General features: G+C 37.9%; 1 protein-coding gene and 2 pseudogenes across 1 annotated transcript; 1 reads left to right on the plus strand and 2 right to left on the minus strand.

The window, feature by feature from the left end:
- Positions 1 to 1,782: 1,782 nt before the first annotated feature.
- On the plus strand, positions 1,783 to 27,490 carry LOC107509041 (zinc finger protein 709-like). Its single transcript, XM_036234315.1, is given in 5 exon segments — positions 1,783 to 2,058; positions 23,804 to 23,930; positions 24,132 to 24,192; positions 24,590 to 24,835; positions 24,837 to 27,490. Coding segments are annotated over 5 exon segments (2,112 nt in total). The 5' UTR covers positions 1,783 to 1,884; the 3' UTR covers positions 26,341 to 27,490.
- LOC118612499 lies at positions 9,122 to 9,591 on the minus strand (annotated as a pseudogene).
- LOC118612813 lies at positions 22,642 to 22,741 on the minus strand (annotated as a pseudogene).
- Positions 27,491 to 27,837: the final 347 nt, after the last annotated feature.

Raw genomic sequence — 27,837 nt, forward strand, 5'->3', positions numbered from 1 at the left:
GGGACACTTTTGATCTGGGAATCTGTAAACAGCAGAAGGCCAAATGATCACTTTTTCATTATTGAGATGAGTTTCTGCCTTGGAACCCCAGCTATATTCTTTCTTTGTGGAACCAATTCATATCTCTGTCTCCTGGCTAAGTGGACAGGAATTTATACCCTGGTTTAGGTGGCCCCTGAAATAAACATGGCTCCCAACAACCAGCCTGTGACCAACCCTCTAATATACACAAGGAGGACTAAATGAGTGATACAATTCTTTCCCCTTCTTATAGGCCTTGGAATCGTTGCAGGGTGAGGCACTGGCACAGCCGGCCTAGCCTCCTTCTTGTCTTATTACCAAAGCTTATCTAAGGATCTATTTGACAGCTTAGAAGACATATCCAAAATCATTGTCATTTATAGAGCCATTTAGATTCCTAGCAAGAGTAGTTTTACAAAAGGAGAGGGGAATTGATCTTCTAACAGCAGAAAAATGAGGGTTATGCTTGTTTTTAGAAGAAGAATGTTGTATTTATGTTAATCAATCTGATATAGTTAGATTGCAGCCAAGAGGCTTACAGATAGAGCCTCAGAAATCTGCCAACAATTGAACAAGTCATGGGGCTGCTGGTTCAGAATATGGAGTTGGGGATCCTGGCTTCTCCCACTTGTAGACCCTCTCCTCATGCTCTTCATAGCCTCTTATTTGGTCCCTGTATCCCGAACTATCTTGTCAAGTATGTCTCCTCACTCCTAGGATCCATACATAAAGTTACAAATGGTTAAGACAACTGGACCACCCTTATACCAACCGCTAGGTTAAGAAAATCAAGGGACTGATGCCATATAAGAATTTAAAGGGCATCAAAAGGGGGGAATGAAGAGGAATGTTTGACTCAAATGGTTAACTTTGTAAACAGTTCTTTGTTCTGCTTCTGTAGATCTGCTTGCTGCATAGGCCTAAGGGTAGGATGAGTTAGAGAGTAGCTAAAGACTCATCCTCCTCTTTTGCTTGTTCTGTATAGATAACAGATGTATTGCCTAAATTCCTGCTTGAAAATCTCATGCCCTGTAACTGCCTGTAGCCCATGGCAACTACCCTCCCCTGTAACTCAAGACAACTCCTCTCCTACGCTTAATCCATAGCAACACCCCGCCCCAACCACCTTAGGACAAATTAAACAATCAGCCCATGCCAACCATAAAACTGTAATTGTAATAATAAGCCCTATAAAAGTACATTTACCTCTGAGCTCCAGGCCTATATCTTAAGAGCCCCAGCTCTTCTGGGACCACCGGTGTAATAAACTTGAGTTCTCCAACTCTCTGAATAGTGTTTGGTTTCTTGCTGGCCTGCTATTTCTGCAACAGTACTTCCTCCACCTGGAAACCGAAGCAGGAATTTCTTGTGCCCACCTGTGACCACGCCTTCCAAAGAAACTGTGAGAAGACTAAAGAGTCTGCCCCAAGCCCCAAAACAATTCTGTTTAAATGCAAACAATCTGGGCAGGAATTTGTTCCTGCCCAATGAGAAAAGCTCATTTAGCTGAGCCACGCCTCCCCACCTCGCTGTTAATTAGGCTAGTAGGGGCGAGGAGAATTGCCACGCCCCGTGGACATCCATGTTCGGTTTAGAGGTTCTTGAAATTTGTAGCTGTTAACAGTCCCTGGAGGCTCTCTCATAGCTTTTGTCACTGGTTTTAAGAGTGGAAAAGACTCCGGGAGACCCAGGAAACAGAAATGGTAAGTGTGAGGGGGCTGGCGTGGAGACAGCGACGAGGGGCCGGTTGGAACCGGCTGGAACCGCCTGTAATGCAAGCGGGCTCCCTCTGGTCAACTTCCGAGTCTTTGAGCCGGAGTCCCTCCGGGTTGCCGATGTGACCTCATTCGTTTTCTGCTCGCAATGGGGGTGGTGGGCCGCAGCCCAGACCCGGGGTCGGTTTGCATCACTGTTGGCCATCAACTTTGGCTGGGAACCTGTGCCGGTGACTCTGCGCCCGCAGCCCTGCGACTCACCTGTTTGTACGGTGACCACAGGGAGGGTCATCAGGGTAGATACGTGAAATCGGCCTCCATGGTGCGTAAGTAGGAGGAGCTATGGAGTGTGTGGTCCCCAGTCCCATCTTCCTCCCCCAAATGTTTGGGGAACCCTGTCTCAAATTTACGACCTTGACCTCCTAGCCTAACTCTTCCTGGGACTAACAATAAGTCCCTGACATTTCCAGATTACTGCTTGCATTCCCAAAGCCAAGTTCCCCGCTCCAACTCACACAGTCGTTTTTCACTCTTTTTCCTCTGGGGTGCATTTCAAACAGACCCAATATTTTATTTACCTTTCTTTCCCCAGAGCCATGCACTATTTTTTTTTTTTTTTAATTTAAGGTTTACATAGAGTTGCAGGCACAGCCTTCCTGTGGGAAGTCCTTTGGGCGGAGGCTCCTAGGGAAACTTTACTGGGCGTTCTCTCCTGTCAGCACGGCCCCTCCTTGGGGTTGTCACCTTTAAAAGATACATTCGCTATATTTAGGAATTGTTCAAACCCTGGCATTATGTCCTTAAAAATATCTGTAGTGGTCCAAAGCTACTCCAATGTGGGTAGAGGCCTGAGAGCAGGGTCTAAGCTGAAGGCCCCTTTGGCCTGCAAAGGGAGGCAAGCTCTTGAAAGCCCAGTTCTTCCTGGAGAACCTCCCCCTGCGGGTGTTCTGCGGGCTCACACCCACCAGAGGGCGCACGTTATAGGGAGAAATACAGAGCCCTGCTGGGATTGCAGGGCGGTGATGACGATTGCTCTCCTGGGGAGCGGATCATGCTTTCTCAGGCCTAGACATTTTTAGACCTTATTTTTTTCCAATTATAGTTGACATTCAATATTATTTTATATTAGTTACAGGTGTACAGCATAGTGGTTAGACATTTATACAAAGTGATCCCTCCATTAGTCAAGTACCCACCTGGCCCTATGCATAGTTATTACAATATTATAAACCATTCCTTATGCTGTATTTTACATCCTCGTGACTATTTTGTAACTGCCATTTTGGACTTCTAAATCCATTCACATTTTTCACCAAGATCCCTCAATACCCCCCTTCCATCTAGTAATCATCAGGTTGTTTTCTGTATCTATGCCTTTGTTTCTGTTTTGCTGTGGTGGTTGTTCTTTAGATTCTGCATAAGTGAGATCATAAGATATTTGCCTTTCTCTGACTTATTTCAGTTAGCATAATACCATCTATGGGTCCATCTATGTTGTTGCAAATGGTGAGATTTCAGTTTTTGTTAATTCCTTTGTATATATGTACCACATCTTGATTCATTTGTCTACTGATGGACACTTAGGTTGCTTCCGTATGTGAGCTGTCCTAAATAGTGCTGCAGTGAACATAGGGATGCATATATCTTTTCTCTTTCTCTCTTTTTTCTTTTTCTTTTTTTACTTTTATTAGCATTTATTTGATGCCGAATTTACCTCCGGGCCATCGGTTTTTGTTTCTTCAGTTTCTTCTGGGATATCTTTTTCTTCTATGCAACCTCCTCTTCTGATTTAGGAACAATCTGCTGTTTTTCAGTAAATTTCATGTCAATGTGGCAGGGAGAGTTCTGTAAGTTCTGTACTGGTCTTGGCAGGTTGGTTCGTCTGGATGTGCTCAAAGACCAGAAAATATGCATTTAAATAACTAAGCTCAGTGTTACTCTCTGATTTTATAAGCAAGCGCAACAAAAATTAAGCACTTTTGGGGCCACCGATCCTGTGTCCAGCCCCATTGTTTAGCCTGAGCTCACCTACCTAGTCCACCACTGTTAATGACAGAATGGCACACACTGCTTCTGTAAAGCGGCATCCTCCATATATTTGGTGGGTTTTCAGGTAGACACATACACATGATGGCCTGGGTAGTTTCACAAGTGTTGTTAAAGTGAAGGCGAAGATTTGAATCTCTTGATTTGCATGATTTTGTGGGGTTTTCTGGTTCAAGTGAATAGTGAACCATTTTCAGAGGTCAAGTCAGGCCCTTGATGGGAAGAGGGAATATGTCTTTTTGAATTTGTGTTTTGGATTTCTTTGAATAAATACCCATAGGTGGAACTGCTGGGTTATAAGATGGTTCTGTTTTTGATTTTTTGAGAAAACTCCATACTCTTACATAGTGGCTACACTAATTTGCAGTCCCAACAACAGTGGACGCGGGTCCCTTTCTCCACATCCTTGACAACACTCATTTTTAGATTTATTGATAATAGCCATTCTGATAAGTGTGACGTGATGTCTCATTGTGGTTTTAATTTGCATTTCGCAGTTGATTATTGATATTGAGTATCTTTTCATATGTCTATTGGCCATCTGCATGTCCTGTTTGAAGAAATGTCTATTCAGATCCTCTTTCCATTTATTAATTATTTTGGGGTGTTTTTTTTGGGGGGGGCATTGAGTTGTATGAGTTCTTTATAAATTTCGTATCAGTAAAACTATTACTAAGACCAATGTCAGCATTTACTGACTATGTTTTCCTCTAGGAGTTTTATGGTTTGTGGTCTTACATTTAAGTCTTCAATCCATTTCGAATCTATTCTTGTATGTGGAGTAAGATGGTGGACCAGTTTCATTTTTTGCATGTATCTGTCCCGTTTTGTACTTCTTATACCATTTATTGAATAGACTGTCTTTACACCATTGTCTATAGTGCCTCCTTTGTCATAGATTAAATGACTGTATAGGTGCAGGTAATTTCTGGGCTCCCTCTTCTGTTCCATTGATCTCTGTGTCTGTTTTTATGCCAGTGCCATGCTGTTTTGAGTGCTGTGTTCTTTTAGCATAGTTTCAAATCAGATGGCGTGATACCTCCAACTTTTTTTTTTCCTCAAGATTACTGTGGCTCCTCAGGGTCTTTTATGGTTTCATATAAATTTTCGGATTATTTGTTGTAATTCTGTGAAAAGCACCATTGGTATTTTAAAAAATACATTTTTATTTTTCAATTATAGTTGGGATATAATATTATAGTAGTTTCAGGTCTACACTATAGTGTTAGAGACATTTAGGTAACTTATGAATTGATCACCTGAAAAATCTAGTACTCATCTGAAACTGTACATAGTTATTACAGTATATTGACCACATTCCTTATGTTATGCTTAACATTCCCATGACTATTTTGTAATTACCAATTTGTACTTCTTAATCTCTTCCCATTTTTTACCCCCCAACTCATCTTTCATCTAACAATCTTCAAAATGTTCTTTGTGTCTATGGGTTTGTTTCTATTTTTAGACTCAAGTTGGATCTGAAAATATCTCTTGTGTTTTTTTTTTTGTTTTGCTAACTTGAAAGGAATGAATCTGGGCAACATTATGAAAAGAAAAAGTTGCATTTAGTGTATTTCTTGGACTTTGTAGGAGAAAAGATAACTGGTTAATAACCTTGAAGTAGCTGATGAATGGCGGTTGTGCACATGCTTCAAAACACTGGATGAAAGTTTTCTACCCGCAGCAGCACTGAGAAGATGGCAAACCTTACTGTTCATATGTTAAAACTTAAGCGTTCACTTTTCCAAAACTTTAAAGCAGTCACCATAACAGGTGAAGACTTACACTACCATTGGGTTTTTATTAATTTTCTTCATTTTTGTATTGTGTACACTGTGATTGCTGCATCAGTTTGATATTGGTGTTGAAAAAGTACCAGTTATACTTGCTGTTAGTCATTCTATCTGTAGATCAGGATTAAAATGGATTTAGTCCATTTTTAAAGCGCCGTGTGAATTTTTCTCAACAGAAACAACTATTTGCAATGTGGGCTTTAATAATGGTTAAACCAATGATAACTTTTATTACTAGCATTTGAGAGTACATAGTCATGTGGCCATGTAAAAATATATTAATGAGTGTTTGATAAATTCCAACAGGCTTTTACTATTAGCATAATTTTGTGTTGCACAATGAAGTTACAAGTGCATCTGTTATTTTGGATAACATTTATTGGTTAACAATAAAGTGACCCAAGCTCAAAAAAATAAAATAAGGCTGTACTATTTTTAAGGCAAATGAATTTGTATTTGATGGCCATAAGGAAAAAGCAATTCAATTTCTGTTTACATTGGTAAGAGAAAATCACCTCAAAACCTACGGACATCTTTGAAATTTATAGCGTATGTTGGAGCTTAATTAAAAACTCCAGTGCATTATAATATTCTACTTAATTCTGAAAACCTCCCCAGTTTGAACTATAGGAAAGAGAATAACTATCATAAAACCCTTTGTCCTTTCAGATAGAAAGAGACTTGTTAATTTTTACGGTCTGCAGTTTTCTATCTGTCAGTGATTAAAGGAATACATCTTGGAAGCAGAAAAGTTAAAATAAGGCAATTTTTAAAAGCAGAAGTTGATTAAAATTACTATTCACCATGGGAAAATATGGTATACATCATCTTTTGTTTTTATTTTCAGTAAATAATGCGTGGGTAGGTTATTTCGTTCCGCTCCTGTGCTCGGACTCCATCCACACTCCAGCAACAAATTTTGATCACTTCCTGATCATCCTGTTAGTTTCTTTATATAAAAATTAGCCTGTGCCAAGAACATTTTTCTTACTCGTGTTTGTTCTTGGAGTGAGTAGTCCAGGTTCAACTACTTGATGTTTGACCCCTGACGAAGTAACCCCCACCCCTCCCTTTCCCCCTAGTGCTTCTTAGCTGTCAGGCTGATGAGGACCTGGAAAGCCCCACGCTAAGCTGCTGCTTGATGGGGAGACTTCCTGTGGGCTGTGGTGCCCTGTGCTGTGCTGTCCTGTCCTGTGCTGTGTTGTGGACCCACTGAGACTGGGGTTTGTATACTGAGGACTCCAGGTTGACAGTTTGGTAATTTGTTGTCTTTAGGGAGCGGGGTATGGGAGTGGGGCCCTCCTTACCATGCTCCTGGGTCGAGGTCTAAGGTGAGACCTCTCGTGTGTTGAGAGTGAAGGTGTGACTAGGCTAATTTCTTCCTCACAGTAGGATAAGTCTAAGAAGGAAGAAGGATGATTAGTGAGTGAGGTGAGCCCATCAGATGGTCTCTCCTTAAAGAGCAGGTATTTTAAGCAGAGAGAAAGAGAAAGAGAGAGAGAGAGAGAGAGAGAGAGAGAGAGAGAGAGAGAGAGAGAGAGAGAGAGAGAGAGAGAGAGAGAGAGAGAGAGAGAGAGAGGAGACTGGTTAGGCAGCCCATAGCTTGTAGGCTGGGTCCTGTCTCCTGATAGCAGAGGGCTCCCCATGTTCCTTATGTGCCTCTGCTGCTGCCCCTGCCTCTGCTAAACTGCAGATCCTGGCCATACAGCTATTGTGGAAAATCCACAGCCTCACTATGGCACAGCAAAGGGACTAGTTCAAACCGAATTTCAGCCCTGGGTCCTTAAATTTTACACTAAGAGCTTTACTGTGGGAGAAGCCTCTGACTCTGATGGCACTGATTTGAGGCCTTCTGGGGGAAACAAAAGATAGATACCAGAGTAGAGAGGACACCCAGTCTCCCCAGTGGCCTAAAATACAAATCAGGGAAGACATCAAAGGAGAAATATATTTTAACAAGTCCACAATTTGATCCAGTTGGAAATCCAAAATGTGCTAAAACAATTTCAAAACAAAAAAGATAAATGGAGACTCCTTGGCTTTTGAGCCTCTGAAACATAGGTTTTGAATGAACGTTGCCATCTCTTGAAATGCAGTAATTGACAAACCCTCACACAATAACTCGCAGCTACGTTACATTGCAGTTATACCTGGGCTCTCAGTCATTGCATTGAGGTTGCACATGATCTCAGCGGAGTTATTGAAACAATATAGAGGACAAAGTGGAGTGCTTGGCCTGAAGCATCAGAAATCTTTGCCTTTTCTCACACTCCTAGCTCCGATTATCCTAAAATAACCCATAGTGAGTAGGACAGCTCTGAACCAACAGTTCATGAATTTAAATTAAGTCTTCACCAGCACTTCCCCACTAGCTTCACAAAAATGCAACTGCATGGTCCCTATCCCTTATTAAATTAGTTAGTATTGCCCAGTGTCAATTGAACAGGGTCCTCCAGGATTGAAAAATGTTATCAGAAACCTTTGAGGAAGAAGTGATCGTCATTTCCAAATTTGGACTGTTCTTAACCCTGGAAAGAATGAACGACAACTCACAGTGGATGACCACTACCTGGAGGCTGTGGTCCCACCCAATCAGCCCCTAGTCCCAGTCCCTACCATTATGGGAACGACTGCCCTTATCTACTCAGCAACTGGTATACCTTCTGCTATCACAGGTTTGGCCAAGTCTGGTCTGTTCAGTGCCTGTGTCAACAGCCTCCTAACTGCACTTAGCCTTCATCTCTGAAGGGGTATGACACACCCTTACCCGGTTCCCCTCAGGGAACCTCAGCACCACTGCCACCGCACACAGTCTCTGCAGGAAAGATCGGAGCTGCGTTACCTTGCTCCAGGAGCACAGATGTGACATGACATTCTCCTTTGTGGACATACATTCAGGACATACATATATTGAAAAATGGGTCTTGCACAAAGTGGACGGGCCATTGCTAAGACATAGTATGAAGGCCTATTGCCTTGGTTGCACTTTAAAACATTGTTTAATAAACAGAAGATCACTTCCTTTTTGACACCGTGAAGAATTGGTAGTCCCTCTCAGCACTCACCACATTGTCTAGATTTTTTTTTGGTGTTTGGGAAGCAACACAGTCCCTGTTTACAAGTTTTTCTTGAGCCCATTTTGCTGTCACTTGCAAGTTGGCCCACCTTGAATGGGCCTCCCTACCATAGAAGGCTCTAGGCTATTTAAATTGACATACAGCGGGCGCACCTGGTAGTGTCCTAAGAGGCACCTTAACCGTAGAGGTGTCAGTTACCACTGTCATACCTCCTGGAGTGACCCATGATGGCCTTTATTTGTAATTTCCTTCTCCCTCTCAGTTATGTTGACTAGATGTTTCTCAATTTTATTAATCTTGTCAACAACCAACTTTTTTATTTTAATTTTATCCATTGACTTCCTGTGATTGCATTGATTTCTTTTCAAGTTCTTATGGCTTCTTTTACTGTTTGGGGTTAAATTTACTCTTTTTCTTTTATATAGTAAAAAATAATTATATTTGGAATGAGCCTGCTGGACTCAGTTTAGAGGATCCCAATTTTGTTGGCAACATTCAAATCATCATAGTCGGGAGCCAGTAGAGCATGTGCCTTCTTCTCACTATCAGGCCTGACCAGGGTGTCAACAGTGACTATGGTCAACGTCGTAGACCTTTCTCACAGCCTGTTTGGTAGGGTGCTCGTTGGCCTTGACATGTACAATGAACACAAGTGCACTGTTGTCTTCTAGCCGCTTCATGGCTTACTCGGGAGTTAGGGGGAACTTGGTGGTGGCATAGCGGTCACTTGTTTCTCCTGGAGGTGCCCTTCTGAGGGGGTATTTGGGCTGCCTTGTGGTCACAGCATATTGGGCATTCGGGAGGCGGGTAATGTGTGTATCTTGTATTTTGTGGCTATGGACGCCTTTCGGCACTGCTTTCTTTGTCTTCGAAGACTTCGCTTTCGCTTTGGTTTTTGGGAGGGACAGGGGTTTCCTTCTGTGCTTTCAGCACCATCTTCAGGAAGTGCTACTCTTCTTTTTAAGATTTCCTAAAATAGATGACTATGTTATTGATTATAGACATTTCTTTTACTTTTCTAATGTAATACATTCGATGGCATAAATTTACCTTAGGCATTGTTTTTGCTTCCCCCCAAAACTTCGATAAGTTGAATTTTTATTTCATGTAGTTCAAATGATTTTCCTTTCTCTTGGACTTCTTCAATCCCATGTGTTATTTAGAGTTGTGTTGTTGAATTTTTAGACTTTTTTTTTTTTTAGTTATCTTCCTGTTACTGATTTCTGGACTAATGCCTTAGTGATGTGAAACCATATTTTATATGATTTCTGTCCTTTCAAACTTGTTAAGGTGTGTTTTATATCCTATTATGTGTTCTGCATTGTGAATTTGAGAAGACGTGTATTCTGTTCTTGTTGCGTTAACTATTTCATAGATTACAATTAAATCCAGTTGTTCTATGGCATTGTTGATTTTGTCTCTGTCTTTGGTGATTTTCTGCCTGCTGGAATTTATAATTCATGAGGTGGTGTTGAAGTCTACAACGATAGTAGTGGATTCATCTATTGCTTTTTGCATTCTGTCACTTTTACCCCATGTGTTTTACCTCTCTGTTGTTATGCACATACACATAAAGGATGCTATGCCTTTTTGAAGAATGGTTCTTTTTATCACTATATAATGTCCCTTTTTTGTCTCTTGAGTTTTCCTTGGTCTGAAATCTGCATCTGAAATTCATATACCTATGGCCTCTTATTATTTCATTCGTGTTGTCATGATGTATTTTCTCCGTTATCTTTATCTTTCATCTATCTCTGTGTTTATATTTCAAGTGCCTTGTAGACAACATGGAATCGTTTATTGAAATCTGATGTTGCTTATTTCTCTCTGTTGTATCGAGACCGTTGATGAATAAAGTGGTGATTGATACACCTGGATTAATATCTATCACATCTTTTAATTGTTTGCTTAAATTAAATTTATTGGGGTTTCAAATTTATAATTTAATAATGTCATACATATATTGCCTTGTGTGTTAAGTACTCAAAGTCAAATTTCCTTCCATCACCATATATTTTGACCTTCTTTACCCTTATCTACCTCCTCCTCTTTTCCCTCTGGTAACCACAAAACTGTTGTCTTTTTCTATGAGTTTTTTTGTATGTCTTGTTCATCTGTTTCTTTTAATTTTATATCTCACATATAAGTGAAATCATATGATCCTCAACTTTTTCTGACTTATGTTGCTTAGCATAATCTCAAGATCCATCCATCTTGTTGCAAATGACTGTATTTCATCTGATGGCTGAGTAGTATTCCATTGTATATATGTACTACATCCATGTTACAAAATCATCTATTGAAGTGCACTTCAGTTTCTTTCATGTCTTGGCCACTGTAAATAGCGCTAAATAAACATTGGGATGCATTTGTCTTTATGGATGTTTTCAATATTTTGGGGTAGATACCCAGAAGAGGGATTGCTGGATCATATGATAGTTCTCTCTAAATTTAATTTTTTGAGGACGCTCCATATTGTTTTCCATAGTGGGTGTACCAGTTTACATTCCCACCAGCAGTGAATAAGGGTTCCTTTTCTCCCACAGCCTCTCCAACACTTGTTAGGACTTGTCAGTAATAGCCATTCTAACAGATGTGAGGTGGTATCTCATCGTGGTTTTGATTTGCATTTCCCTAATAGCTAGTGAAATTGAGCAATTTTCATGTGTCTGTTGGCCATTTGTATTTCTTCTTGGGAGTAGTGTCTGTTCAATTTCTCTGACTATTTTTTTTAACTTGTTTGTCTTTTGGTTGTTGTTGAGTTATATGCATTCTTTACATATTTTGGATTTTAGCCCCTTATCTGAGGAGTTGTTTTCAAATATCTTGTCCCATTCAGTTGGTTGCCTCTTTGTCTTGTGATGGTTTTTGCTTTTGCTTTTTAGTTTGATATAGTCCCATTCATTTATTTTTGCTTTTATTTACCTTGCCTTTGAGATAATTTCATAAATACTCTCTAAATCCAAGGTCCTTGAATATAGTATCTATGTTTTCTTCTATACAATGTGTTGTTTCATGTCTTACATTTACGTGTTTGATCCATTTTGACTTAACTTTGATGTATGGTAATAGATAGCAGTCTAGTTTCATTCTTTTGCATGTGGCATTCCAGTTTTCCCAGCACCTTTTATTGAAGAGGGTTTCTTTTCTCCATTGTATATCTGGCTATGTTGAATAAGACTGGTGAGGATGGACAGCTTTGTCTTGTTCCTGATCTTAGAGGGAAAGCTTTCAGATTTTCACCATTAAGTATGATATTAGCTGAAGGTTGGTCATATATAAATATGGTGTTTTTACGTTGAGGTACTTTCCTTCTGTACTCGTTAAGTGCTTTAATCATAAATGGGTGCCGTATCTTGTCAAATGCTTTTTCTGCATCTATGGATATGATCATGACTTTGATTCTGGATTTTGTTTGTGTGGTATGTGACATTGGTCGCTTTACATATGTCGAACCATCAGTGCATCACTGGATGAATGCCACCGGATTGCCATGTATGATAGTTTTGATGTATTGTTGTATTCGATTTGCTAGTATTTTGTTCAGGAGTTTTACATCTGCAATCATCAGAGATACTGGTTTTCTGTTTTTGTGTTATCAATACCAGAGTGCGCTATCAGGGTGATGTTGGCCTCATAAAATGAGTTAGGAGGTATTGCCTCTTTTTCAATTTTTGGATGGAATTTGAGAATGATAGGTATTAAATCATCCTTGAATATTTGGTAGAATTTACTAGCGAAGTCATCTGATTCTGGGCCTTTCCTTTTGGGGAAGTTTTTGTTGGCGGTTTCAATCTCCTTACTGTTGATCGGTCTATTTATATTTTCCAGTTCTTCATGATTCAGTGTAGGAAGGTTGTATATATTTCTAAGAACCTGTCCATTTATTCTAAGTTATTGAATTTGATTTTGTTTACTTGTGTCTTTTCTCTTTTTTCCTTAGTGAGTCTAGTCAGGGGCTTATCTGTTTTACTGACCATTTCAAAGAACCAGTTCTTTGTTGCATTAATTGTTTTCTATTGTCTCTTTGTTCTCATTTTCACTTAATTCTGCTGTAATTTTATCATTTCCTTCCTTCTGCTGGCTTTGGGCTTCATTTGTTCTTTTTTTCCTACTTCTTTAAGGTATAGTGTCAGGTTCTTCATTTGGGATTTTTCTTATTTCTGGAGATCGCTTATAATAATGTATGAACTTTCCTCTTATACCTGCTTTGGCTGTGATCCTAAAGTTTTGATACATTGTATTTTAATTCTCATTTGTGTCTATGTACCTCTTGCGCTCTCTTTTTCTTCTTAGACCCAATCATTCTTTAGTGGTGTGTTGTTTAATCTCCACATATTTTTGGTTTTCCCCACTTTCTTTTTATAGTTGATCTCCAGTTTCAAAGTTTTATGATAGGAGAATATACCTGGTATGGTTTCAATCTCTTTATGTTTGTTGAGGTTAGTTTTGTGTTCCAACATATGGTCCATCCTTGAGAAAGTTTTGTGTGCACTAGAGAAGAATGTATAATCTGGTGTTTAAGAATGAAAGGCTCTGTAAATGTCTATTATGTCCAGTTGGTCTATTTATAGTTGTCAGTTGGGTTATTTGGGTACCCTAATATAATTGTATTTTTGTCGGTTTCTCCCTTTAGTTCTGTTAGATGTTGTCTTATATATTTCGGGTCTCTCTGATTGGGAGCATATATGTTGATAAGTGTTATGTCTTCTTGATGTATGGTTTCCTTTATTCTTATAAAGTGTCCTTTGTCTTGATACCTCTTTTTTCTTGAAGTCTAATTCATCCCATGTAAATATGGCTACACTCACTTTTTTCTGGGTGCCATTTGCCTGGAGCATCATTTTCTACGCTTCGAATCTACACTTGTCATTGCTTCTGAGATATGTCTGAAAGGCAGCACTTGGTTCTGTTTTGTTTTTTCATCCAATGTGCTACACTGCTTTTTTCTTGGTGAATTCAGTCCATTTACATTTAGCGTAATGATTGGTATATAAGTTTTCCTATAGCCATTTTATCTTGTTTTCTGGTAGCTCTATGTCTCCACTGTTTCTTTGCTCTTGCATTTCTGTCTTGTTATTTTAGTTTGGCGGTATTCTATGATTTTTCCCTCTGTTCCCTCTTTTTTATGTTTTGTGTCATATTTCTGGATTTTTTGTATATGGTTACCATTAAATTTATGTAAACGAATTTCATATATACAGTAGTTCTTTATCATGTGTCTTATCTCCATTCCCCTTTGAAAATTCAGAACTTTACCTGCTCCCCTCTTCTATTCTTGTTGTCTCAAATTATCCCTGTTATCCCTTGAATTTATTTCTGAGTTGCAACAGCTATTGTCTTCTCTTTTTAAAAATGATTTTACCTTCTTTAAATCATCATGTAATTCTTAAGTGGATAATATCCTATTTTGAATAAGGATTGACATTTCCTGCTTCTATCTGTCTTTTAGCCATTTTACTCATTCATAGTTCTGTATTTCTTTATCTTTTCGTTTCAGGTAGAATGACCCCTTCAGTATTTACCGTAATGCAGGTATTGCATTGGAAAATTCCCTCAGCCTCTGTATGTCTGGAAAGGTTTTTATTTTTCCTTCATATCTAAAGGCGAACTTCGTCAGGTATATTATTCTTAGCTAGTAGTTTTTCGTTTCAATAGGTTGAATATTTGATTCCATTCCCTCCTAGCTTTTGAGCTTCTGCTGAAAAATCTGATGATAATCTTAAGGGTTTTCCTTTATAGGTTGCCATCTTCTTTTCCCTGGCTGCCTTGAGACTTCTTTCTGATTAATTTTTGACAGTTTTAATATAATGTGCCATGGAGAAGTTCTTTCTGGATTGAGGTAATGAGATGTTCAGTTTGCTTCTTAGATTTGAGGATTCTCTTCTTGTCATAGGCTTGGGAAGTTCTCGTTGGCTCTTTGTTTGAATTGGCTCTCCGTTTTTTTCTCTCTCTTTTCTATTTCTGGTATATCCATTATTCTTATATTGCTCTTTGTGATGGAATCAGATAGTTCTTATAGAGTTCTTCCTTTTTTTCCCTTTCAAGTCTCTCTCTTCTATCTGTGTCATTTCCAGATTTCTGTCTTCAATGTCACTAATTCTTTTCTCTATCTTGTTAGCTATATTTCCTTAGCTCGGTAGTTCATTTGCTACTTATTTTTAATTTAAAAATTATTTTTTAAAAATAAGTTTATTGGGGTAACATTGGTTGATACAATTATATAATTTTCAGGTGTGATTATTATTTGACATCTGTATATTCTATTGTGTGTTTAATACCCGAAGTCCAGTTTCCTTCCGCTACCATATATTTAGTCCCCTTTACCCATTTACCCTCCTCTTATCCCCCTATATTTGACTTCTTTTACCCCGGTAACTCCCTGTCCCCCCACCACTAGTAACAACTAGTCAGTAGTCCATGTCCATGAGTCTCTGTTTGTCTTGCTCATTTGTTGCTTTTAAGTTTATATCCCACATATAAATGATATCTTGTGATTTACAGCTTTTTCTGTCTGGCTGATTTTGCTTAGCATGATTATCTCAAGTTCCATCCATGTTGTCTCAAATGGCAGTATTTCATCTCTTCTTATGGCTGAGTAATATTCCGTTGTATATATGTACCATAGCTTCTTTAGCCAATCATCTATCATAGGACACTTCAGTTGCTTCCATATCCTGGCCACTGTGAATAATGCTGCTATGAACACAGTGTGCAGATATCATTTTGGAAATGGGTTTTCCAGTCTTTGGAGTAAATACCCAGTAGAGGGATTGCTGGATCATATGGTAGGTCAATTCTCATTTTTTTGAGGAACCTCCGTACCACCTTCTGTAGTGGCCGTACCAATTTGCAGTCCCACCAGCAGTGTATGAGAGTTCCTTTTTCTCTGCAACCTCTCCAACAATTGTTATTACCTGTCCTGTTGATTATAGCCATTCTAACAGATGTGAGATGGTATCTCATTGTGGGTTCGATTTGCATTTCCCTAATAGCTAACGATATTGAGCATCTTTTCAAATATTTGTTGGCCATTTGTATGTCCTCTGGGGAGAAGTGTATCTTCAGGTCCACTTCCCAAGTTTTGATTGGATCATTTCATTTTTTTGTTAATTGAGTTGTATGAGTTCTTTGTATATTTTGGATATTAGGCTCTTATCGGAAGTGTTGCTTGTAAATATATTTCCCCATTTGGATAGTTCTCTCTTTGCCTTGTTGCCCATCTGTTTTGCTGAGCAGAAGCTTTTTAGTTTGATGTAGTCATTTATTTATTTAATTTTTACTTTCCTTGCTTTTGAGGTCAAATTGATAAAATCCTCAAGTCCAAAGTCCTTGAGTTTAGTTCCTATCTTTTCTTCTATGCATTTTATTGTTTCAGATCTTATACTCGGGTTCTTAATCCATTTTGTATTAATTTTGGTGTTTGGTGACAGACAGAAGTCTAGTTTCATTCTTTGGTGGCTTTCAGTTTTTCCAGCACCATATATTGAAGAGGCTTTCCTTTCTCCACTGTATATTTTTGGCACTTTTGTCAAAAATTATTTGCCCATATAAATAAATATGAGTTTTCTTCTGGACTGTCGATCTGTTCTACTGGTCTTTGTGTCTGTTTTACTGCCAATACTATGCCGTTTTGCTTACTGTCACTTTGTAGTATAATTTGAAGTCAGGCAGAGTATTCCTCCAGCCTCATTCTTTTTTCTCTGGATGGCTTTGGCAATTTGGGGACTTTTGTGCTTCCATACAAAACTGATGATTTTTTGTTCTATTTCTTTAAAAAATGCTGATGGGGTGTTGATAGGGATTGCATTATATCTGTATAATACTTTAGGTAATATGGTAATTTTAGCAATGTTGATTCCTCCAATCCAAGAACATGGAACATCTTTCCATTTCTTTGTATCTTGTATTTCTTTTTATAGGGTCTTACAGTTTTCATTTTATAGGTCCTTCACATATTTTATTAGATTTATTCCTAGGTATTTTATTATTTTTATTGCAATCGTAAAAGGAATTATTTTTTCCCCTTTTTCTGACATTTCATTGTTACAAAATAGGAACGCTGTGGATTTTTGAACGTTGATTTTGTATCCAGACACTTTACTGTATTTGTTCACTGTTTCTAGTAGTGTTCTCGTGGAGTTTTTAGGGTTCTATATAGAGAATCATGTCATTCACAAATAGTGATAGTATGACTTCTTCATTTCCTATTTGGATACCTTTTATGTCTTTCTCTTCATTGATTATACCTGTTAGGACCTCCAATATTATTTGACTAACAGTGGTGATAGTGGACAGCCTTGCCTTGTTTCTGATCTTAAAGGGAAGGTTTTTAGTATTTTGCCATAAAGTATAATTTTGGCTGAGGGCTTGTCATATACGGCCTTTGTTATATAAAAGTACTTTCTTTCTATTCTGATTTTGTTGAGTGTTTTGATCATAAATGGATTCTGTATCTTGTTGCAGGCTTTTTCTGCATCTATTGATATGATCGTATGATCCTTATTTTTTAATTTGTTTATGTGGTGTATCACGTTAATCAATTTGCGTATGATGAACCATCCCTGTGCCTCTAAGATGAAGCCCACTTGACCGTGGTGTATAATCTTTCTAATATGTCGCTGTATTTGGTTCTCTGATGTATTATTAAAGATTTTTTGCATCTGTGTTTGTGAGAGATATTAGTTTGTAGTTGTGTGTGTGTGTGTGTGTGTGTGTGTGTGTGTGTGTGTGTGTTATCTTTACCAGGTTTTGGTATCAGAGTAATATTGGCCTCATCAAAAGAGTTGGGAAGTATTGCCTCCTCTTTGATTTTTTTTGGAAGAGTTTGAGGAGAATAGGTATTAAATCTTTGAATGTTTGGTAGAATTCACTGGCGAAGCCATCTAGTCCTGGACTTTTACTTTTTGGTTGGTTTTTGATGATTGTTTTAATTTCCATACTGCTGATCGGTCTATTTAGATTTTCCAGTTCTTCTTGATTCAGTCTAGGAAGGTTGTATTTTTCTAAGTACTGGTCCATTTCTTCTAAGATATTAAATTTGGTGTTATATTCTTTTTCATGTTTTTGCTTGACCTTTTGTTTTTCCGTAATATCAGTCATAATTTTCCCTCTTTCATTCCTGATTTTATTTTTGTCCTTTCTCTTTTTTCTTTAGTGAGTCAAGCCAGGGGTTTGTCAATTTTATTAACCTTCTCAAAGAACCCGTTCTTTGTTGCATTCATTTTTTCTATTGTGTTTTTGTTTGTTTGTTTTCAATTTCATTTATTTCTGCTCTAATTTTGATGATTTCTTTCCTTCTGCTGACTTTAGTCTTCATTTCTTCTTCCTTTTCTAGTTTTTTAAGATGAAGCGTTAGGTTGTTTCTTTGGGCTCATTCTTGTTTTTGGAGATAGGCCTGTAATGATATGAACTTTCCTCTTATGACCACTTTTGCTGTGTCCCAAAAGTTTTGATATGTTGTACTATCATTATCATTCCTTTCTATTTATCTCTTGATCTCTCTTTTTATTTCTTTTCTGACCCAGTTATTTTTCAGTAGCACGTTATTTAATCTTCATGTATTTGTGGTTCCTGATTTCTTTCTGCAGTTGATCTCTACTTTCAAAGCATTATGATTGGAAAATATGGTTAATATGATTTTAACCCTCTTATATTTGTTGAGGCTATTTTTGTGCACCAGTATATGGTCAATTCTTGAGAATGTTCCGTGTGCACTAGAGAAGAATGTATAAGCAGCTGTTTTGGGATGGAAGACTCTTATCAATATCAATTATGTCCAGTTGGTCTAATATATCATTTAAGGATGTTATTTCCATATTGATTTCTGTTTGGATGAGCTGTCCATATCCGACAATAGGGTATAGGTCCCATACTATGATAGTGCTTTGGTCTGTTTCTCCCTTTAGTTCTGTTAATAATGGCTTTACATATTTTAGGGCTCCCTGATTGAGAGCATAGATATTAATAAGTGTTATGTCTTCTTGGTGCATGATTCCCTTTATCATTATGAAGTGGCCCTCAGTGTCTTTCTTAATCTTTTTTATTTTGAAGTCTATTTTGTCTGATATTAGTACTGCTACTCTTGCTTTTCTCTGAATACAATTTGTTTGAAATATCATTTTCCCCCTTTTCACTTTGAGTCTATATTTGTCTTTGGAGCTGAGATGTGCCTCCTGGAGGCAGCATATGTTTGTGTTTTGTGTGCATATACACACACACACACACAGTTACCCATTTTTTTCTGCGTGTGTGTGTGTGTGTGTATACACACACATACACATACACATGCAGTCATCCATTTTATTCTACGTGTGCTTTATCCCCATTTCCCTTTGTGAATTTGGATCTTTGAATCTCCCCCTTTTCAGTCATTTTCATCTCGATTTGTCCCTATGTATGCGGAACGTTCATTACTATCTTTTTTCAACAATTTTCTTATTATTTAAGCTTATAACGCTCTGTTCTTAGCAAGGGTTGCACTCTTCTGCTTCTATTTGTCTTCTGCTTCTGTCACTTTACTCCTCTTTTTTTTTTTTTTGTCATTAGTTTCAGTATTTCCTGTAGTGCAAGCCTCATAGTGGAGAATTCCCTCAATTTTTGTACGTCTGGAAAAGTCTTAATTTTTTTTTTCATATCTAAAGGAGAGCTTACCTGTATACAGTATTCTAGGCTGGTAGTTCCTTTCACTTCATAACTTAAATATTTGATTTCCTTCCTTTCGTGCTTGTAAGATTTGTGCTGAGAAGTCCAAGGATAATCTAATGGTTTACTTTTATGAGTTACCATTTTTTTTCTGCCTGGCTGCCTTGAGAATTCTGTCTTTGTCGTCGATTTTTGATAATTTTAATATAATGTGTCTTGGTGAAGGCTTTTTTGGGTTGAGATAATAGGGTATTCTGTTGACTTCTTGAATTCCAAACTCCAGTTATTCCTTATCTTTTTTTCATTGAGTTCTTCAGCTCTAGAATTTCTATTTGGTTCTTTTAAAAGTTCCAAGCTCTTTGGTAAAGCATTCGTTTTGTTCCTCGATCTTTATTTCTGAGTTCGTTAATCTGCCTTATTTGAGTTTTCTTGCATCTCTCTGAGTTTTCTCAAAACTGCAATATTGAATTCTACATGATTGAAATCACATACTTCCATATCTTTAAGTTTTTTTCTGGAGTTTTTAAAGATTCTTTTGAGCTGCTCTGTTACGTTGGTTACACATGGTATTTGATTGACCATCTCTCCACCTAGGGAATGAACTCTGTTTTTAAAAATATATTATTATTAATAGTAATGCTTCATTAGGCCATTGATAAGAAAAGGTTTTTTCTTTGTTTTCCAGTCAGTGGCATACAAGCCACCTGTACTGCCCAGGCCTCCTGATCTTTGCTGGGTTGCAAAAGAAAAAAAAGTACTTTATATCCTGGGAGGTGTATGTCTCCTCTGTGATCTGGTTGCCTGGGTCCCAGAGCTCTACCCCATGGGAGGACATGGTTGGCTTGGAGTTTCAAGCCTGTAAAGATTCCCTGAATTCCTAGTGCTGCCCAGGTGGCTAGATGCAGTGTAGCGCTACCTCAGGTGTCCCAGGTACCTGTGCCAGGATCAGCCTGTACGGGTGGGTGTGGGGTGGGTTGGGAGAGGCCACCAGTGTGCCTGTGGCTCTGTTTCTTCCCAGTAATGGTGACAGCCAGGCCTCAGCTGCCTCCACCCTGTATCTCCACCCTTGCCAATGGGGCCAGCCTTTGTGTGTGTCTGCCACGCAGAACCTGTCTCCTCAGTCCTTGGGGCTCCAGTCTTCCCGGTCTGTGCAGCCTGACACTCACTCCTGCAGCTTCCTCTGGGGCCTGCTGCTAGCTCTGGGAGGGTGCAGGGAGGTGACCTATGGGAGGGTGGGGAGAGGCACACAGGTTTTTTGTCTTCGTTTTCTGCCTGACACTAGCGGCTCCTAGAACACAGCTGTCATACCTCTGTATTCTGTCTCTTCTCTGATCAGTGGGTTCCCTGGTAGTATATGCTGATCACTCAGGTAGAAATGCTCAGTCAGTGCTACATAGATGAGAAACGCATGCCGCAATCTGTTTCCTCCTCCCTTGCTTGCCCAATTTGCCTTCAGATGCTTTGAGGAGCAGATCTCAGAAGTGTTTATGTGTTAATCTGGAAATCTTACATTGGATTATAACTGTTCAACTTGTAGTGTCAAGGAGAGAGGTCAAGGGGCCCGTCAAGCCACCATGCTTCTGACATCTTGACTTCTTCTCTTTGTTGGCCTTGTTATTTGTTACTTTTTGTTTTCTACATTTTCCTGTCTCCCTTGGCTTTAATTGAACATTTTACCTGATTCTTTTCTTCTACCGTCTTAGGATATCAACTACACACATTTTAAAAACGATTTTGGTGGTTCCTCTTGAGTTTTCATTACACATTTACATCTAAGTCATCTCCTGTGTTAAGTCATAATATACCACTGCACTGGCTGTGCAAGTACCTCATGGTGTCTCCCAGTTTTCTCCTCTCTGTTTCTTTAACCTTGTCGTAATTTATCTCAACTGTCCATAAGTTTACAATTGCCAAATAAATTGGCAATCTTACTTTCAGCAAAGTGTCATCTGTTATATTAGTTTTAAGAAATACGAAAGACTTGTGAACCTTCACGTTTTTGTAACTCCTTACCTTTATGATATACTTTCTTTCTAATGAATTTTTGAATGTTTTCCAGGTGGATGTACTAATGAACAATTCCTGCAATCTTTATCTCAGAAAGGTTTTATTTCTTCATTTTTGAAGGATAATTTTGCTTGTCATTATTGTAGGGGAGAGTGGTCATTTTCTTTCAGAATTTAAAATATTTCTCTTCACTCTTCATGCTTGCATGATTTTTGAAAAGAAGCCTAATTTAATTCTGATTTTTATTTTTTAATGACTAAAGTGTTTTTGTCTTGTCACTTATTTCAATATATTCTTTGTCTTCATTTTTTGTCTAGTTTGTATGTGACATACTGGGTCCTGCACTTTAGTTTATAATATTGAGTGTTCACTGAGCTTTCTGAATCTATAATGTGCTGTCTATTGTTAAACTTAAGAAAATCTCAGTATTGTTACTTCACTGCTTTCTTCTGTTCCTTTCAGGGTTTTAATTCATATATTCCCATAATGTGTTTTTAAACCTTTAGTGTAAAGCTTGTTATCCTAGGGCTCATGAGTATTGTGTTCTCTCTCTTTAGTTCCTTTTTTGTCTTTGCATGAGACTGCTGAAGTATATTTTTTGTTGAGTACAGGCCACATTAAGAATTGAAGTTCTGGGGTATATTTCAGAATGCCTTGTTTGTTTGTTCTTTCTTAGTGATGGAGGCACTAGTTTATCCTGTGATCTAAATTCCGTGATGGATCTAAAAAAATAAGTTTATTTCTTTGCAATTTTAATAAGGAGGTAGGAAGTGACAGCTTCTAAGTTACTTAAATGCCAGACCAGAAACTAGAAGTCTCTGACTCCATTTTTTTTTATCACTGACTCCTTACAGCTTTAGAGCTTCAACCCTCCTCTTCCTTGTGCCTCACATCTGTACAAGGTGAAAGAAAGCCTTCATATTCCATCCTTTGTGGTAGCAGAGATTAAAATCCATGAAAGCTCCCACCTTTTTGTGTGAATACTCACCTTAGTCCACCCCCTAACCGCAATACAAAACAAGTCTCTGTACATTTTCTTGTTCTCTATTTCATGCCTGTTCGAGAGTCTTACCTTACTCACACAAGAGACTCAATTATGGTAGCAATAAACCCTTTCATGCCCTAGTGGCCATGTTTGGTGTCTTCTGCTGAGAAATTCTTACACCCTGGGGTTGAGCGATCATGCTCCTTCCTCCATGGGGGAGATTGGCTATAGCGTCTAGAGCAGCTGGTCAGGAAACACTTCTTCCTGATTAAAAAGTGTACATTGAAATGTTCTTTTGGAAAAAAGCACCTCTGACACCTTTACCTATTTTTACTATTCTATTTTATTCTTAAAATATGGGATGAATTTGCATGTCATCCTTGAGCAGAGGCCATGCTAATCTTCTCTGTACTGTTCCTACTTTAGTGTATGTGCTGCCGAAGCAAGCACATGTTTACATGTGCTACAATCAGAGGCAAATTCACCATAGCAGATTGAATGAACTCTTTTACTATCTACAGCCTTTAACCTGTTCCTCAGTGTTAGCAGGGCTAAGGATCAACCATTATCCCATTAGCACTTTTTCTTGCAAAACCATACTATTATCTCCATGTGTGCTTGTGTATGCCAAAAATAGGCTGGAAGTAGCTCTGAGGCCCCTGAGTATAGGGATTTTTGGTCTAATTGTCATGCCTTCTTCCTATATCAGTGCTCTAAGTTCCAAATAACTGTCTAGACCATAAAATCCTACATCAAGAGAAAGGAAGAACTGAGTCTGTGATAAATATTACACAAGGTGAAAGCAATGCTTCCCAATAAGAATATTTTCCATTAGCCAGTTATATCTCATTGCAGACATAGCTTGGAGATATTGCAGGTCTGATTTCATACCACAGCAATAAAGTGAATATTAATAAAGTAGCGGATGTTGTGGATGTCCAGTATATATCAAAGTTATGTTTATACTCTACTGTAGTCTATTAAGTGTGAAATAGCAGTATGTCTAAGCAACCAATGTACATACCTTAATCAAAGTATTTAATACTACAAAATGCTAACCTTTACCCAAGCCTCTCAGTAATGCAGATAGAAGAAAAAGCTTCTGGTTCTTCACGTTTTTATTAATACCGCGTGCAGAAGTGACTGACCACTTCACAGAATGCTGTAAATGGTAGGGATTAAGGAGGGAGAAGAAAGATTTTTCTCATAAGAAATTAATGGTCTAAAAATGATGTTTGTTTGCATTTCTGTCATTTCTCAACATGCTGTGGACCCTGCCATTATGGAACAATAAGATGTAATGTGATCCCAATAAAAATATATTATAATTCGTAATGGTGTTAAAATAATGAGGAAGTGAGTGTGGACGGAGAGTAAGTGTTTGATGATCAACTTATAAAATAAATGTTTGGAGATGATGGTATCATAGGTAACTTGTCTATACATGGAGCATAGGTGTCAAGTGCTATGAGTCTTAAAACTTTTATTGTACATATATTTGGGATGTTATAGGACTCAGTGACCTTTGAGGATGTAGCTGTGAACTTCACCCCGGAGGAGTGGGCTTTACTGGACCCTTCGCAGAAGAAACTCTACAGATATGTGATGCGGGAAACCTTCAAGAACCTGGCCTCAGTAGGTATGCGTGACTTCATCTTCACCTTGTTAATTAGAGGTCAGGTGTTTGTTGCTTACCAGCATTGTTCTAAGACATGGAATGTGGAAATACAGGGCATTGATAAATAACCTGGGGATGGTCACAGCTCACCACAGAACTAAAATCTAATACTTGTTCTATAATTTCTAATACTTTGGAATTATTTTTGTGGTCTGCTTTTAGGAGAAGGAATGGAAGATTATGACACTGAAGATCAGTACAAAAACCAGGGAAGAAAACTAAGGTGAGTCACACTCACAATGTTAAACCAGTGTTATCTGTGGGCATCTTGGTGTTACAGAATTTTAAAAAGACGCAAACGAAAGAACCCCTTCTTCAAATTTATGATTTCTCAAAAAATTTTTTCTATCAGATTACTCTCATGTATGATACAGATGCTTTGTGTTTGCAAAATAGCTCACTCGGAAATGCTATTAATAAACTATGTGTGAATATCACTGTTTTGATAATTGCAAGGGTGAAGTTCTCTTGTGGAGAATTTCGTATCTTTAATAGAGCCAATTTAGGCAGCACAAATCCTACACTTTTGCTATAAATCACAAAAATGTAGTTCAAATATTCTACAAAATGCTAAAATATTAATGAGAAATGATGAACAATGTTTATCTTGATTTTTACAGAAGTCATATTGAAGAGAGAATCTGCGAAAGTGAAGCGAGTAGCAAGTTTGAGGAAAACCTCAGCCTTATTTCAGATCTCAGTCTGAACAAGAGAACTTTTCCTAGAGTAAAACCATGGGAATACAGTGTGTGTAGAGAAGTCTTCATACAGCCTTCGTCTTGTAATAGGCACATCATATGTCACACTGGACAAAATCTGTATGAGTATCAGAAACATGGAGAGAAGCCACGTAAATGTAAGGCAAGTGAGAGCTTTCAGTTATCTCCAAATTTTTGAAAAACATGAAAGAAATCACAATGGAGGACAGAAACCCTATGAATGTAAGCAGTGTACTAAATCATTCAGTTGTCCCAGTAGTCTTCAAAGACATGAAAGAATTCACATTGGAGAGAAATCCTATGAAAGTAAACAATGTGGTAAATTCTACAGAGATCACTCTTACTTACAAACACACAAAAAAATTCATACTGAAGGAAAACCCTATAAATGTAAGCAATGTGCTAAAGCATTCAAGTACCTCAGTAACCTTCGAAGTCATGAAAGAATACACACTGAAGGGAAAACCTACAAATGTAAGCAGTGTACTAAAGCATTCAGTCGTCTCAGTTGTCTTCGAAGACATAAAAAAACTCATACTAGAGAGAAACTCTATAAATGTAAGGAATGTGGAAAAGCCTACAGACATTACAGTAAATTACAAACACATGAAAGAACTCACACTGGAGAGAAACCCTATGAATGTAAGCAGTGTGGTAAATTCTACAGGGATCACTCTTACTTACAAAAACACAAAAGAATCCATACTAAAGAGAAACCCTATAAATGTAAGCAATGTAGTAAAGCATTCAGTTTTCTCCGTTATCTTCAAAGACATGAAATAATACACACTGGAGTGAAACCATACAAATGTAAACAGTGTGGTAAAGCCTTCAGAGAATCTCGTTGCTTAAAGACACATGAGAGCACTCACACTGGAGAGAAACCCTACAAATGTAAGCATTGTATTAAAGCATTCAGTTGTCCCAGTTCTCTTAACAAACATAAAAGAATGCACATGGAAAACAAACTTTATAAATGTAAGGAATGTGGAAAAGCCTACATAGATTACTTTAAATTACAAACACACGAGAGAACTCACACTGGAGAGAAACCCTATAAATGTAAGCAATGTAGTAAAGCATTCAGTTGTATCCGTAATATTCAAAGACATGAAAGAATACACACTGTAGGGAAACCCTATGAATGTAATCAGTGTGGTAAAGCCTTCAGAGAGTCCCATTTCTTAAAAACACATGAGAGAACTCACACTGGAGAGAAACCCTATGAATGTAAGCAGTGTACTAAAGCATTCAGTTGTCCCAGTTCTCTTAGTAAACATAAAAGGATGCACACTGAACAGAAACTCTATAAATGTAAGCTTTGTGGAAAATCCTACATAGATTACTGTAAATTACAAATACACGAGAGAGCTCACACTGGGGAGAAACCCTATGAATGTAAGCTATGTAGTAAAGCATTCAGTTGTGTCAGTTATCTTCAAACACATGAAAAAATACACACTGTAGAGAAACCCTATGAATGTAAACAGTGTGGTAAAGCCTTCAGAGAGTCCTATTCCTTAAAAACACACAAGAGAACTCACACAGGAGAGAAACCCTACAAATATAAGTAATGTACTAAAGCATACCGTCATTGCAGTTCTCTTTATAAACATAAAATGAATCACACTGGAGAAACCATAAGAATGTGAAAAATGGATAAAATGTTCAGGTGTTACGGCTATCTGGAAAAACATGCAAAATCTTGCTGCAGAGATGTTCTGTGAATGTAAAAATGGCGGTAAAGCCTGCAGGGTTTACATTTCCTTAGAAACACTCAGAAGAAATCATACTGGACAGAAACACTATGAACATACATAAAGCCTGTGGATTTTAGTTTTTTACCAGCAGACATAAAGACAGGAGAAACCCTGTGAATTGAGCAATGTGGTAAAACTTTCAGTTCTCATCTATGTTTCCATATATTTGAAAGAAATCTCAATGGAGAAAAGCTGTTGAGTGTACAAAATGCTCTAATACATGGTGATTTCAGTGATCTTGGTCTGCATGAGAGAACACTGGAGAGAATCACTTGAATATAAATATTGGCAAAGCCATTATTTGTCACAAACCATTTGAAGACAGGAGAGTGCACACCATAGACACAACTTTTGAATGTTTGCAATGTGCAGAAAGTTTTAATCCCAGTTTTCTCCGAAGGTATGAAAGTGGTCATTGGTTAAGACCCGAATGTAAACTGTGGGAAAGACTTCAATTGAGTCACATCCTTACAAGAGAAATCTTACCAAATAAAATATGAGTATCATGAAAAATCTTGATGGAAATTAAGCCACATATAACGTGCCAGGAAACTTTTCACATGAGAGTTGTTGTTAAATGTCTAAATGTGTTTTACCCACTTCTTTACAAAAGTGCATCACGGGGTGTGGATTTTTACTCATTTATGAACTGATTATTGAGGTAAGATAATTCTGAATCATCTTTCAGCCATGATACATAAGATTAATAGTTATTGCATTTTCCTTAAATCAGTTAATATTTTCCTTCTCCTTTGATATCTGTTGGATCTATGAATAAATTGACGTGTGTTTGTAATATGCAGTTAAGTTCAATTTTTATAATTCTGTATTCGTTACGTTTTAAGGCCACATTTAAAAAGGTCAGTTTGATATTTGGGGTTTCCTGCTGACCCTAGTGACAGTACCTAGATAAGCCAAGTTCCCTGTATACATAATAACTTTGTTACTGCAAAAGAGCATTTTTTATTTTCCATATAAATTCATTTGGAATAAGTTAAGTATAATAAGTTTATGAAAGAATATAAATTTTTTTCTTGTTTCAGCCTTTCCTCTTTGTTCTTCCTTTTGACTGTATGTGGTGGATAGACTTTAACAAAACAGACCTGTCATAGAATAAATCTAGAATTGTAGGCATCCCCCCTCATGGGTAATATTACAAATTAGGTTTTTCAGAACCCATTTTCTTTATGGTTTCATGTTAGAATTCACCAAGAAAACCGTCAACAAGGTAAAAAGACAACTATCTGAATGGGAAAATCTATTTGCAAGCAACGCCTCAAATAAGGGCCTAATATCCAAAATATACAAAGAACTCATATGACTCAATAACAACAACAACAACAAAAAACACCAAATGATCCAAGCGAAAAATGGGCAGAGGACCTGAAC

The sequence above is a fragment of the Rousettus aegyptiacus genome, unplaced genomic scaffold (assembly GCF_014176215.1).
Source record: "Rousettus aegyptiacus isolate mRouAeg1 unplaced genomic scaffold, mRouAeg1.p scaffold_m13_p_16, whole genome shotgun sequence".
NCBI classification, from domain to species: domain Eukaryota; kingdom Metazoa; phylum Chordata; class Mammalia; order Chiroptera; family Pteropodidae; genus Rousettus; species Rousettus aegyptiacus.